Genomic DNA, 14,386 nt, shown 5'->3' on the forward strand with positions numbered 1-14,386 from the left:
ATTTTTCTTGGCTTAGATATTATAAATGTTAGACTTAAGTGTCGCATAAAGAGAATTTAATTGTTATGCAATTTGAAAACAAAAAGTGTTTGGCAAGGCAGTAGAGCAAGTTAAGTTCTATTGTGAGTAGCAGTAGATCTTAATTATCCTTGGAAAAATACCAAGCCTAAAGGCTGATCAAGGCAAAAAAAAAAAAAAAGGCAGAATTTAAGCAAAACAGGTAAGACCTTCAAGAAAAGTGTTACCATTAAGGGTCAGGACATGCCAGGCACTTTCCTGGTCTCTGGGGAAGGCTACACAGGCTGTTTCCTCCTGAAGCTCAGAGTATCTATACAGCATCCTGAGTTTTCAGCCTTTGACATGGGATGATTCTGCAATTACTTCACCTGATGACAATCACCACTGCAACAGCCACCATGCAAAAATCTCTGCTTTAAAGGTATTAGATAAGGAAGCTTCTGGATCACTGAGGACTGTTGCTTCTACGTAAGAGTTTTCAGGAAACATAAGAATGAAGAAACTTGGATTTGTAGGACAAAGGCCTATTAAATTATAGCTGTTCCAAAGAATATACTGGAGAATAGGGTAAAAAATCCCATAAGGTGCCAACTGGATGGGAATGGAAAATGTGTTGTCTTTCTTATGATGTGCCAAGTTGGTGGAACTGGAATGTGTTTTGAATAAAAAGGAGAAGAAAATGGTATCTGTATTAAGTACGATGTTATGAGAAGCTAACTATTTTGATTTCAGAGTCCTCGCACAAGGTTGGATAAAAAAGTGATTTAAAGTCATTATAATGCAAAAGCTAATGAAGATATGATATCTATCAGCTATGGTGGGTTTTATATGAAAAAAATATTCAAGAATATGTACATTTGTTTGGATGTTAAAAGGGTGCTAAAGAGCTGTCATATCAAACTATTCCTCAGTGGGCACAAGGTAACCCAATACATAAACCCTGATTCTGGCATAGAATCATAGGATCATAGAATGGTTTGGATGGGAAAGGAGCTTAAGATCATCTAGTTCCAATCTCTCTGCCATGGGCAGGGACGCCTCACCCTAGACCATGTCACCCAAGACTCTGTCCAACCTGGCCTTGAACACTGCCAGGGATGGAGCATTTACCACTTCTTTGGGCAACCTGTGCCAGTGCCTCAGCACCTTCATGGTAAAGAACTTCTTCCTTATACTTGACCTGAACTTCCCCTGTTTAAGTTTAACCCCATATTTAAGTTTATACCATGTTGTTATAATACTCGTATACTGGCTAAGTGTGAGAGTACCCATAACCCCATTGAACTAACTCGAACATTTTGCAATAAAGATAATGAACTCATATTCTTTTTGATTTATGCAAACACATTTTTTACAATAAATTTAGTAACTGTGTCTGTAACCGTTGAGAGGGAAAAAACCTAATAAAACCAAGAAGATAGTAACTCAAGGAATTAAATTAATTAGAACTTCACTGAGCAGCTATGGGATTTGTGTCTGACTCATAGCCTAATTATAGCCCTAGCACATCAGAAGAATCTCTCCCTATGAGTCTGTTTGAGTTTGGCAGAGTAAGCCATTACAGGGCCCCAACAACCCAGACACAGAAAAGCAATTCAGACATTCGACTACTTCCCCAAAGAGCCTTAACATCTCAAATAGCCATTAATTTCAACATATGCGTAAAAATATAGATAAGATAGAAGATGAAATGGGATGTGTGTGTACGATGCATATTTTATAAACTCAACTTTAGAATTCAGAGATGTCCGTAAGAGTAGAAATCTGCTAATTCTGCTTAGTAGCCCATAGTAAATGACTTTTTTTGAATTAGGATACAAATGAACACACAATATTACAAATAAAGAGAACATCTGCATCACGAGGCACTGCTTGTTTATTGATTTGACAAATTGATTTGAAGTTTAATTACTATTGACACTTGTAAAGCATATTTTATAAATATCTGGTTTTATACCATGAACTCCTGTAGCATTCTGATCAAATACATCTGTTGTGCCACTTATATGGCATTTCACAGATTAAGGTTTAAATGGAAACTAATCCCCACAAAGTCACTCTGATGATAAGCATTAGCTTCATTCTACAGAGGCAGAACAGAGCACTTAATTTTATCTAAAGATGGTGAGCATATGAACACTGACTGTGAAAAACAACAGTGGGCTGATGACAAATGTGATTTATCAGTTTTCATCCCTGGCTGGTGGAGGATACACTTACCTGGATATGGGGCACATGTGGAGGACCATGGAGCAACCCTTAGAAGAATTACTGGAGTACAAGGTGGCCATAAAGGGTGGGAGGAAAAGCAGCCATCTGCATCAGCCATAAACTCTAGCTAGAAGACTGAAATTCTGAAACAACTTCTCAACTTTTCTAGAAGCATTTGAGAAGCATAAATGAGCTGCCAGCTGTGCCTCCTCCCAAAGCTGTCACCTATTTTCAACACCAGAATGCATAGACTTTCTTTGAGCTAGTTAAGAGACGCAAACATGAGCAGAAGCTGACATACCACCCTTCCTAGGGTTCCCAAATCTTTTAACTGAGGAAAAATGGTACTAAATATAAGACATTCTTGCAATACTTTGCAACAGCACTGGTAAGATTTCAGAGGGGGACTTAAAAAGAGCTCTTTCACTGTGTGCTAGTGAAATAGTGTAATAGTAAAGAAAGACTACATGTGAAAGGAAATAGGAGTCAGAATTTGAAGCTGAATATCACCTCCTAACAGGCTGTCTGCAAGGTAGCCAGAAAGAGAACATCTGCTGACGGCTCTAGATACCATCCTAATGCGAACCACCGACACTTAGCCTTTTTTAAGGGAATACCTTTTTCTTAGACTGAAACAGGAGCATGAGAAAGGGACCAACGCTGTGTTTGCAAAACATAGGGTAAGCCTACCAACAAAATACATATTTGCTAGAATCTGTTCTGTATTCAGTCGGCAGTGGCATGACATAAAGGAGATCATGTCACCAAAAAAACTGTTCAACCTCAAAAAAGAAAGTACTTACGTATCTCCTGACTTGCGATAATTTTCTGGACATTCCAAAGACAGACAGCGAAAGCCCCCCTGGATGTTAAAGCAGGTCTCGTTGAAAGAGCAGTTATGGCTTTCTGCAACACACTCATCTATATCTGCAAAGGGAAAAAGGTGAATTAAACACATGTCTTTCCTCTACTTTCCTCTATACCTGCAGGTGCCAGGTGATGAAAGTATCGCATTAGGTACTACAGAATATGGGGTGCAATTAAACATTATTATGAGATTGGAAGAAGAGGGCAGGAGGACAAAAAAGAAGAAAACTAACCCAAACAACTGGCAAGAACAGGAAAAGGAAGAGCAGCAGTGCCACTAAGTGGACAAGACCTAAATATTTGCTGAAATGTTTACATGATACTTCCTTTTAACAGCTGAACTAACTCATACCATTTCACAGTGGGAACCTTAATCTTCAGAATCTTTTACAATTCTTTAATAATATTATTATAAAAAGTATTCGCTACTTCATTCTATAGTTTACAAGAGAAATTTCCAGTACATTTATTATAAAATATTGGTTTCTTCAGATTTCAAGCTGATGTTTACAGCTTTACCTATAACGATGTAGGTAAAGGCAACTTTTTAAGCATAAAAATTTCCTAGAACTTTTCAGAAGTCCGCGATCCAGTTAGGTCTTCCTGCAGTTACTGAACTCACCTTGGCAGTTGCGTGCATTGGGGGCCAACCTGTAACCAGTGGAGGGACAAGTACATTGAAAGCTCCCAGGAATATTAATACATCGATAGGAACAGATATGCCCTCCAGTAGGTAAAGCACATTCATCAATATCTGCAAGAAGAAAACTACTTTACTATGTGTTCATGACGTTCAACCAAGTGCACACGTACAGTGTTCCTGCTGCAAGCTTCAAAACCAATTTCATTATTCTAATTGCTGGGCAAGGAGAAAGATCATCAGATAGATGTGGCTTTAGTCAATATAAGGCCATCAGGAATAAATGGAAGCGTGAAGAAAATTCAAAGCAATACAAGGGCCCAAGAGGCAAACTAAATGCATAAGAACAAAGCACTTCACAATGACATATATCACAGTACTTAACAAAATGGATGGAGAGGAATAGTTTTATCTTTGTTCTTACAAAAACAAAATTGAGATGAGGTGTTCTGCACATGGTCTTACTGTCTAGTTAAAGTTCTGTAGACCTAAATCCAAATTCAGGATCTTGTCCACAAGGTCACACCCACATCCTCCTTGTATTTGAAGAGAACCTGCTTACACATTAGTTCAGAACCAGCCACAAAAAGAGGATATATAAAATACTACCTAGTAACATTGTATGTGTCCTGGGTTCAGCTATAGCAGTCATTTTTCTCCTGCTTAGTAGCTGGTGCAGTGCTGTGTTTTTTTAACTTTCAGCCTGGGAACAACGCTGATAACACCGATGTTTTTGGTTGTTGCTAAGTAGTGTTTATTCCAACCAAGGACTTTCTCAGTCTCATGCTTTGCCAGGGAGGAGGGGAAGCTGGGAGGAAGCAGAGACAGGACACCTGACCCAAACTAGCCAAAGGGGTATTCCATACCACAGCACGTCATGCCCAGTATATAAACCGGGGGGAGTTACCCGGAAGGCCCAGATCACTGCTCGGGTCGGGCTGGGTATCGGTCGGCGGGTGGTGAGCAATTGTATCCTCTCCCCTTGTTATTTCACTAATCGTTATTATCATTGGTGGTAGCAGTAGTGGTTTTGTGTTATACCTTAGTTGCGGAACTGCTCTTATCTCAACCCGTGGGAGTTACATTCTTCCCATTCTCCTCCCCATCCCTCCGGGAGCGGGGGGAGGAAGAAGGGGGGGGGGGGGGTGAGCGAGCGGCTGTGTGGTTCTGAGTTACCGGCTGGGCTCAAACCACGACAGTATGTTACATGTGTAAGATGTGTGTTTGCATCTTCACTTGCTGAAGACTAGAAATTCTGTTAGTTCCTAAGGGAAAGGAAAAAACAACCCAACACCACATTTCTGTCAAGTTACAAAATTATGCAAGCTACAAATCAGCGTAAACAACAAACTGACACCAGACAAGCAGAAATATTTCCAAACTAAGACATGGGTGAGAAACCTTCATTAAATACAGTTTCATAGTTTCACAGGAAAATCAAAGAGCATCAAATGTTAAAATTAAACAATTACAGGTACATGGAACTGTTCATGTATGTTATAGCTAGAATTAGAAATGGTCACTCATCCTCTATCTGCAAAATGATAATACTTACCTTCACATGAAATCCCATCTATGTCACTGAGCTGAAAGCCACGGCGGCAGTAACACTGATAGGAGCCATAGACATTGGCACACTCTTGACTACAGGGGCTGCTCTCACACTCATTTAAATCTGAAATGCAAAATTATATACCTGAACCGCACACATCTTGCTATATTCGTCACTCCTATTACCAGAATAAGACAAAAGTTTGGAAGACAATTTTCTTCTTTCCATTAAAAAAGGATGGGATACATGTCACTGAGGAAGCTGGAAATAGGAGGCTTTGGGTGTATTATGCTCAACAGGGTCTTGCAGTATAGGCTCATCTGCGCTGTGCTATTCAAGGTGTATGACTCGGAGGAAGTCTTCAAGACCACATTTGCATTTTTCTACCTGGATATCAGCAAGGCTGGTTTTAAAGGTCTTGAATCCAACCTAGTTGGATCACCCTTCAAAATGCAGTAAATGCACACCCATACATCTCTGCATGATCCAGCCTAAGGGCAATGTATTTGAACTGTGGGCTACAGTGGCCTTGATTAACAGCATTCATGTAATTGGAGATAGCACACTGATTATCATGTGATAATACATGATTTCTCATGCCATTCTGGTGCAGTTCGACCAGCTAAACCGTTTGGAAATAGCTAGACAGAAATAAGTTGTATCTCACACTGTATAGCCAAACCATATGACTGCCGTACCTTCACATGACCTGCCATCAGCTGAAAGTTTGAATCCCATGGTGCAAGTGCAGTAATAAGAACCAGGAGTATTCTCACACTTGTGAGCACAAAGGCGGCCTGGATAGCGTCTGCATTCATTGATATCTGCAATGATAATTACATAGAGAGGTCTATATATATATTGGTTGTCTTCACTGCAGTAGTAGTCTGGATAAGAATGTGGCCATAAAAGCTTGATTTTTATTTTCCAGATCTAAATTTCATTTAGAAGCACCCCAGTGCGTAATTGAATTAGATCTATAAAGAAGATAGTTGCTTTGATCTTCCAAAGGAATGTTTCGCTGTAGGTGCATATAAAAATATCACAGAAAACAATTACACACATTCTCATAATCTTACCTTTTAACAGCATAACAGATAACATGTTAACAATACTAATACACGTTCCTTTGAAGTATCATCAGTTCTTTAATATGGAATTAGATTTATACAAATAATATAGTAGTCAATTTTGCATTCAGATGAAAGAGATTATGCAGAAAGCAGCGATATTCTTTACACAGGATCATTTTTTAAAATACCATGGCTGCATTTATTTAAGTCGATAGGTGCAACTTACCAATGCAAGTTCTACTGATGACATCAAAAGAATAACCAGTTTTGCACTCACAACGGTAATTGCCTGGGGCATTTATACAAACATGTCCTTCTCCACAAGGCTGATTAGAGGATGAGCACTCATCCACATCTAAAAAAATGAGAGAAGTGATTGAAAGTACTCTTCTGAGCATGCAAGTTGAGAGGAGAGCAACATGTTCAAATATTTGTTTTCCTTGTAGTGCTTTGATATGAGCCATTTACAAAAATTGAAAACACATGCAAAAATACCTCACTTTGCAAAAGTCACCTTAGTTAAAAGCCACCCAGAGGCATATATATACCCCTTTCAACACTACTTGAATGGCTTCTGTGAGACATCAAGTGGGCCTTGTGTTATACTTCTGTATTGAGAAGACCACACAGCATTGTTCCAATACACTAATATAGTCGCAGACAATGCCATTTTTGGGGGGTGATCATAATTTCTCCTCAGAATATAGGGTTTCATGAGTTATTTGAAGGACAGAAGGTGGATACTTGTCATTCTTCACTTGTTAGGACTGCCATGAGGGAAAGGACCGGACCAAGAACTGACTGTGGGAATGTGAAAAATTTGGCCAAAATTCAAGAAACTGGCAAACATAAATGATAGATGATATTTATTTTCTTGAAACTGTTTTTTCTTCCTGTTACTTACCTACGCATCTTGTTCCATCTTCATTGAGATGATAACCTCGGCCACAGCTGGGTGACATTCGCTGGCAGGTGTATGAGCCATCAGTGTTAATACATATCTGTCCAGCTGGGCATGGCATGTTGGTGCTCAGGCATTCATTGATATCTAAAAGAGCACAACAAGTTAGTGTAACTGTCTGCTGTTTGAAGATGTTTAAGTTAAGATGCTTTCCTTACGTAATTCGTCAGATTTTGAAAAGTTCTGCCCATGGGAGAATACAACTATTCATGTCATTTAGCTTCACTGATATAAGGCTTCCTTATAAGGGTGAAAATCAGGAGAGGTACGAGAGAGCCCAAATCCCGCTGAAATGCAGTGGAAATTGGGTATAGAACTTTTATTTGTTTAAAAGCCTTTGAAAGTCTCCTCTAAATAATACAAAAAGATGACCAATAATTCAGTTCATCAGCTCAACCAGTTACACTGCAGTCTATGGGTTGTGGCTCAAAGTGAATGAGCTATTTGGTAGTATGTGCTCATATAGGCAGTAGCTGACTAGATTTTTACAGAAAGATAAACTACTACTCACAGGTATTCACCATGAATACCTTACTTTGTCTTAGGATAAGTTGTCCATGTAAATGCAAGAATGTGAATAGCTTATTTATGTTACTACAAGACTATGCAACCCTCTATCATCCCTCAAATGTATGTCTGGATTTTTACTAATTGGATATTGTATCACTTCGTGACAAAGAAAACTTTTGCCGGGTAAGAACGCAGGCAAAAAATAAAAATTTCAGAAAATAAAATTTCAGAAAATGTAATAAGACAAAGCTGTGTTAGAGTATGATCTGTGTGGTGTATCCAGCCAAGATGGTAAGGAATCCATTGTTATGCAAGATTAGCATGTACTATGAATTTGGGGGAAAAAAGTTTTGGAGTTGGGAATCAGTGGCTACAGGAGGTGCTGAAGCTGTCTGGAAATGTTAATGTAACTAAGACTTGACAGTTTGTAGGTGCAGAACTGCTTGTGAGTGTTTGGGCTTGCATCCCATAACCTTCAGCAAAGTCCAGCTTCATACAAGTACTTCTCTGCCTAAAATTTTCCTAACTGTTTCACTGGGATATTATCATCATTTTGCACAGTGGTACTGTAACTGTTGAAGAACTACTGATTTCCAGTTGGCATGGTATGGTATGAAGCACAGAATCCAGCTTGCAAAATGTTGGCTACCTGAACATGGACAAGGGGACATAGTATAATGTGAAATACTTGAGGCAGGCTTAGCCCGGCTCACTTAAGTGTAAAATTTTCAAATTACAAAGATGCTGAAAAGACAGGAAAGTTTTCATAATTTTTTCAATACCTCATAGGGTAGCATTTGATTCACATTTGAATCAGCCTGTGAAATTGTTTTGGTATATATTTTGAGCAAATGCATTTTAGGAGACATAACTCTTGCTGCTGCAAACTGATGCGTCAGTGAAGGCAACGTAACTACTAACTGCTGTGGACCTGGTGCTAGCTATGGAAGATATACTTCTTCAAAGGGTTTGTTGTGCACAAGCACTTCATTTTAAAGGCTGCAATTTTGTTTTCAGTCTCAGTGTTTCCAGTGTCAGATTTCGGCACTACAGGGTATGATATGGTCAGGAGAACAAGGGGTTGACAATGAGCTAGATTTGGCAGCTGCTGCCGCTCAGCCAGTTCCACAAGTCCAAGACACGCTACGCCGATGGGGGAATTCAAAGTTAAGTTGAGACTTGAAAATACTACTTAAGAGAATAACTGATAGATTTGTAGGTAACATTAGACAATTCCATTTAGAGTCTGCTGGAAGCCAGTAATATAAGGGTTATAATTCTGTTTTGTAGGAGTCTTGGAAACAAGACATTAGCCTGACAGGTTGCAATCAGTCTTTAAAATAAAACTCCTCTCCAGTGTGTCATAACTGGCCCATTATTCTCATACACAGTGAGGTTCTTGATAGGCTGTAACTAATGGGAGACAGGTCTGGAAAGACCTACATACCTGTAAAACCACACATACTAGTATCAACAAAGTGTGTTACAGAGGATGTCAGAAATTATAGCTTTTTATACTAAGCTTTTGTTAAAACCTTTTGGATAGAGAGAGGTAAAACATATTAGAAATTTTTTGTTTCAGATAAAATACCCAAAGGCTTAAGGAAAATGTTCAAGCGTAGGTAAGTGCCTTAGGTAATCAAATCTCATTAAAAATAGAGATCTAGAACTTAAGTCTTTTATTTAAATTATTTTCATCTGTAAATCTTACACGTGGACCAAGCCTGCCTTCAAAGTAGCAGAAAAAACACATTGCAGAGCAATGCATACATGCATGAAGAATGACTTGAGAAGCACAGAACTTGCTGAAACTACACTTATCTCATAGGCAACACTTAAGTGTTCACGAAGATAAGAATATGTCTTACCAATACAGTTGCCTAGCGCATCTTGTATAAACCCATTCATGCACTGTAGCTTGGGTCGGCAACGGAAAGATCCTGGAGTATTCTGACATATAAAATCGGGGGGGCAGTTATGAGTACCAGTCTCACATTCGTCAATATCTGGTACATCACAAAAAAAAATTGTTAGCAGGAGTTTGACAGAAGCTTTTTCATCACATTTGAAACATAAGACGTAGTTAAAAACGTCAAACAGATTTATCCTCAGCATACCTCCATGCAATTCAATGCAGTGACCCAAGATCAATCTGACCTACTACCTTAAACAGAATCATAGTAAAAACAGGTAAAATAAGCTAATTTCTTTTATTATTTCATTATTAACATTATATATAGGGAGGTCTTTGTGTTTATTGTGCTTTACAAGTTTAGTTCTCACAACTAAATAATTCAAAATTATTATACAGCACCTGAAGCATCATGTACAGCAGTGCTCAGCCTTGATTCATCAGTGTGCTCATACATGGGCTCAGCTTAAGTCAGCAAGATTTAATTATATGTCCAAGGGCAATTTAAATTTTAACCTCAGATCCAATGCAGATGTTAATTTCTCTCATAAGCGAATTAATTGGCCTTGATTCTCATCCATATTAAGGCTTGCAATATCCTTGCACTATTGTGCTTTGAAATGCACATAAATATTATTTTCACTTTAATATTCCAGTTCAGAATTGACATTAAATATCTGTGAATAAATTATGGTTCAGATAATGCAGAAAAGGGCTAATGAGGCTTCATTAATGAATGCAACCCTATCCACACAGAAGCAACTAAAATTTAATGTTTGCCACCTGCAATAGGATGAAGTCTCCTAAAGCTGTTAAAATACAGAAACTTTCCAGCAATAGGTTGCCTCAGCTTTCCCATTTATGCAGCTGATAGAATAGGAGATGCCGCTGCTTATCCCTAGAGCTTTGTGAGACTTAAATAATGATTGTGGAACCCATTTTAAGTTTATGATGGGTTAATATTGAATTGGGTTCAGCAGGTTATTGGTTGGACTCAACAATCTTAAAGGTCCTTTCCGACCTAAATTATTCTACAATTCTATGTTGCACAACTCAGTCATTTTGCTTGGTATTTAAAAATCATACATGAAGATTATTAATTTTCTATTTTCATTGCTATTAATATAACATCAGTAATTAACAGTCTTAACAGATCTTTTCCAGATAAGAAATTTCTAACAATAATGGCATGCATAATTTACTATCTGTACTCCTTTTATTCCAGAAGAGAAAGATATTTAATACTTGCAGGTAAGCTATTTGTTGGCCTAAATCTGATGTCATTCAAATCAGCAAAAATTTTACTTCAAAGGGATCAAAGTTAGACCCTGATACTTTGAAAAACAAAGCCTGTATGTTCTGCAGGTTTTGCACTGGAGTAAGCTTTTTTTAGTCAATCTATTATTCATCACCGATCAGTTCCTACAATATAACCTCACCCATAATTTTGGTTGAGTTAATTTACTCAGTGGAATGAAATTAGTCTGTTTATAAACAGTTCTAAGTTCTGGGGGAAGAGACTTTCTCATAGTGTAAACCTATTCCACATCAAATGGAACCTGCTGCTAATTTAATAATAATTTCTGCAAAGGTAACATGTCAGGTGAAGTTATGAATGCACGTAACAGCATACTTTGAGCTAGATGCAACTTGAAATCAGTCATTTCTTCAGTAAAAAAAGAATAGAAGACTCTTACCCTCATGTTCAAAACAGTACCTGTAACTCTTTTGCATTTTTAAATCCTTAAAAATGTTGTGATTAAGAAATTAATCCCTTTGTAACATATTCAAACTGCCTGAGGATAAAGGCTTACTTTTTTTAAAAGATGCAACTACCTTAGCATTTTCAAACTGAATCACCTTGTCACTCTACTTGCCACACTTCATTTCACACTCCAAAGTGTGCAAACTTAATTCTTTCAGGTGAAACTAAACTATTAGACGTGCTACAGGAGCAGGACTTAGACACTCGCTAACAAGAAACTAGTTCACAGGACAGGACTAGAGCTAGCCAGAAGTAAACACTAGAAAATCGTGTATAATGTGAGTGCTGGGCCTTCAAAATCAACTGTTTCCATCCCCAGACCAGCTCCTATTGCACAACACAAATTACTAGTGTAAAATAAATGTAATTATCTCTCCTGGAAGTCTCTGTAGTAGTCCACAGGCAGCCTGATCTGGTATCTGCAAGGTGACAGGTAGAAAACTACTGTTCCAGAAGAACTAGCACTGTCTCTGTGTCCCTGTGTAACTACAGCTAACATATGTATTTACCAAAAGTAAAAGAGCATGACATGACGATGTACTTATTTTTTCACTTAAGTCTGGAAAATTTCAGTTTCTCTGCACAGGACGTACCTTTGCAACGACTGTCATCTGTTAGTTCATAACCAGTTCCACAGCTCGTGTCCCGCTGACAGCGAAAGGATCCTAATGTATTGACACAGGTTTGTCCAATCCCACAACTGTGTGTCCCAGTGATACACTCATTAATATCTAGAATATGCAAAATTATTGGGCGGGAGGGAGAAGGAAAAGTCAATAAGAAACATTAAATCATTCGGCATCCACGTGTATCAAATGTAGAAGTTTTCCTTTTTATATTTCACACTAGGTTAATCTGACCAATCATCAATATGTATTTTATATTCTGAAGTTTGTATCTGACCTACTTACCTAGACTCCCTTCTCAGTCAATGACAGAAAAAGGCACTCCTGATGAGTAATGCTTGTCATTCTAGAATAGCTGTGCAGAACAGGCAAGATTCACTGTGCCATATAAGTGCTTCTCTCCCAGTTAGCAACAAGAAGAGCCTAGGCTGATATTTGCTCAGAAGCAAATATCTACATTGCACATGTCTGAAGTCAAATGCAATGAGCCCTATCCCAGACCATTTCACTTGATGTGCCTTTAGCTCTTCTGGAAGACACTTAACAATCCTTGACCTTGCCTATTCCCGTGCCACACATGATATTCAAATCTTTCATCCTTTCTGTCAGTTGTGTCCTTAACAAAGTGAAGAATCCTACTCTACTTCATCTGCCTTATCAATTACTACCTACTATTACAAAAGAGAACAGGTATTTTATTTTGGTTTTATTCATAACAATAAATTAAGTATATTCTGCCTCTTCTCTCTAAATCCTGTCTCTCTTCTACTGATTCTTTCTTAATTCCATCTTCCCACAACTCTCATTCCAACCCTCCATTTATATCAACTTTTTATGATGTCACCTCTTTTGCCAGCTGGCATAAGCATATTCTGATCTCTTCTGTCTGCATCTTTTTTAATCTAGTCTTGCTCTTTCAAAACAACGATGTTGATAGCTGTGGCAATTTCTTTTACCTTCGCAGTTGACACCATCTGCTTGAAGCTGATACCCAACAAAGCAGGAGCAGACGTAACTGGATCCTGTGTCTCTGCACTGCTGAGAGCATGGACCACCACCTAATTGGATATTTTAATAAGTCTTATATAAACAGGCTCTTCACAGGAACTGAAACAAACCATTAATTTACAGGATGCTTTCTGATTTATTTAGAAAAGTAGATAACTAAACATGCACATATACAAAAGAAGTGTTTGTAATCACTGGATTCTTTTAGCTCTAAAAGTGAATAAAAGAAGTATATTAAGGAGTCATTCATTGCCCATCACTGTTAGAAGCTGAAGGAAAAATGCTGATGAGCTCAGACACCTCAGATTTTGGCTGGAAGTTAAAACTTTGTAATGGTGATTACTGTAAAATAAGACAAGATGCATCAGCATAAGTTAATGAAATATTTTCACCCTTAGCTGCACTAGGTTATATTTTTAGCCCATCATTATTAGGACCATACTCCTGAATTAGCTATAGTGTGCATTCTTCTCCTACTTAGTAGGCAGGAAACATGAAAGGGAGAAGAGGCTATTGTGAATGACAAAGGCTTCAGAGAACCTGAAAGAACCAAGACTTACTACTGAGGAGCTAAGGACATAGTGAGGTGTGTGCAGGAGTCACAAAGGGTGAGAAAGAAAGCTGAGGTTACTCTGGCAAACAGAAAGAGAGAATATAATAGGACAGTTACACAAAATTTAGCTCATCATTAAGAAAACTTTATCCTGATCTTGTTAAAAGATAATTTTAATATTAAAAACATTTCATATTCTCACAATAGAGAAAAGGTTATATACTTCCAACCATTTGTTGTAAGAGTATTGATATTCTTATTACAAATAGAACCTGTCCTCTTCCATTTTTCAGAATAGCTGGATAGGCATTATAACAAAAGGTTTGAGATAAGCACAATCAATGTGGGCAATGCAGCTGGAATACTTTAAACTTTTGAGTGAATTAAAATTTTTTTTAAGTGTAAAGATTTCCAATGAGGACAGGGCCATTAATACACCACAGAAAATTAGGTGTGTACACAGTACTGGCAAAGACAATGACATTAGAAGGAACCATAGTCTTGTGGTTGAGATGGACAGCTACTGCTTTCTTAATCTTTGCTAATACTTGAGCTCCTGTCAGCCACAGTAAAACCTATCCTGAAGCTGTTGGAAGAATAGAATTCACTTCTTCATATACCACAAAGGTGCTCCGAAACAAACTGCTGAAACTTCCATTGCCTAGGAAATTTAAGTTTCCCCTGGTGAAG

General features: G+C 38.0%; 1 protein-coding gene across 3 annotated transcripts in view; it reads right to left on the reverse strand.

Annotated features, from left to right (window-relative positions):
• Positions 1-14,386, reverse strand: part of FBLN1 (fibulin 1) — an 83,307-nt gene that overhangs the window by 35,839 nt on the left and 33,082 nt on the right. For all 3 annotated transcript variants that reach the window (XM_030479879.1, XM_030479881.1, XM_030479880.1), the window contains exons 6-14: positions 13,092-13,193; positions 12,103-12,240; positions 9,701-9,838; positions 7,266-7,409; positions 6,588-6,716; positions 5,987-6,112; positions 5,292-5,411; positions 3,719-3,850; positions 3,033-3,156 (exon numbers count right to left, since the gene is read on the reverse strand). In XM_030479879.1, coding sequence (XP_030335739.1) covers positions 3,033-3,156; positions 3,719-3,850; positions 5,292-5,411; positions 5,987-6,112; positions 6,588-6,716; positions 7,266-7,409; positions 9,701-9,838; positions 12,103-12,240; positions 13,092-13,193 — 1,153 coding nt within the window. The remainder of the gene's footprint in view (positions 1-3,032; positions 3,157-3,718; positions 3,851-5,291; positions 5,412-5,986; positions 6,113-6,587; positions 6,717-7,265; positions 7,410-9,700; positions 9,839-12,102; positions 12,241-13,091; positions 13,194-14,386) is intronic.

Source organism: Strigops habroptila, chromosome 3 (assembly GCF_004027225.2).
Source record: "Strigops habroptila isolate Jane chromosome 3, bStrHab1.2.pri, whole genome shotgun sequence".
Taxonomy (NCBI): Eukaryota; Metazoa; Chordata; class Aves; order Psittaciformes; family Psittacidae; genus Strigops; species Strigops habroptila.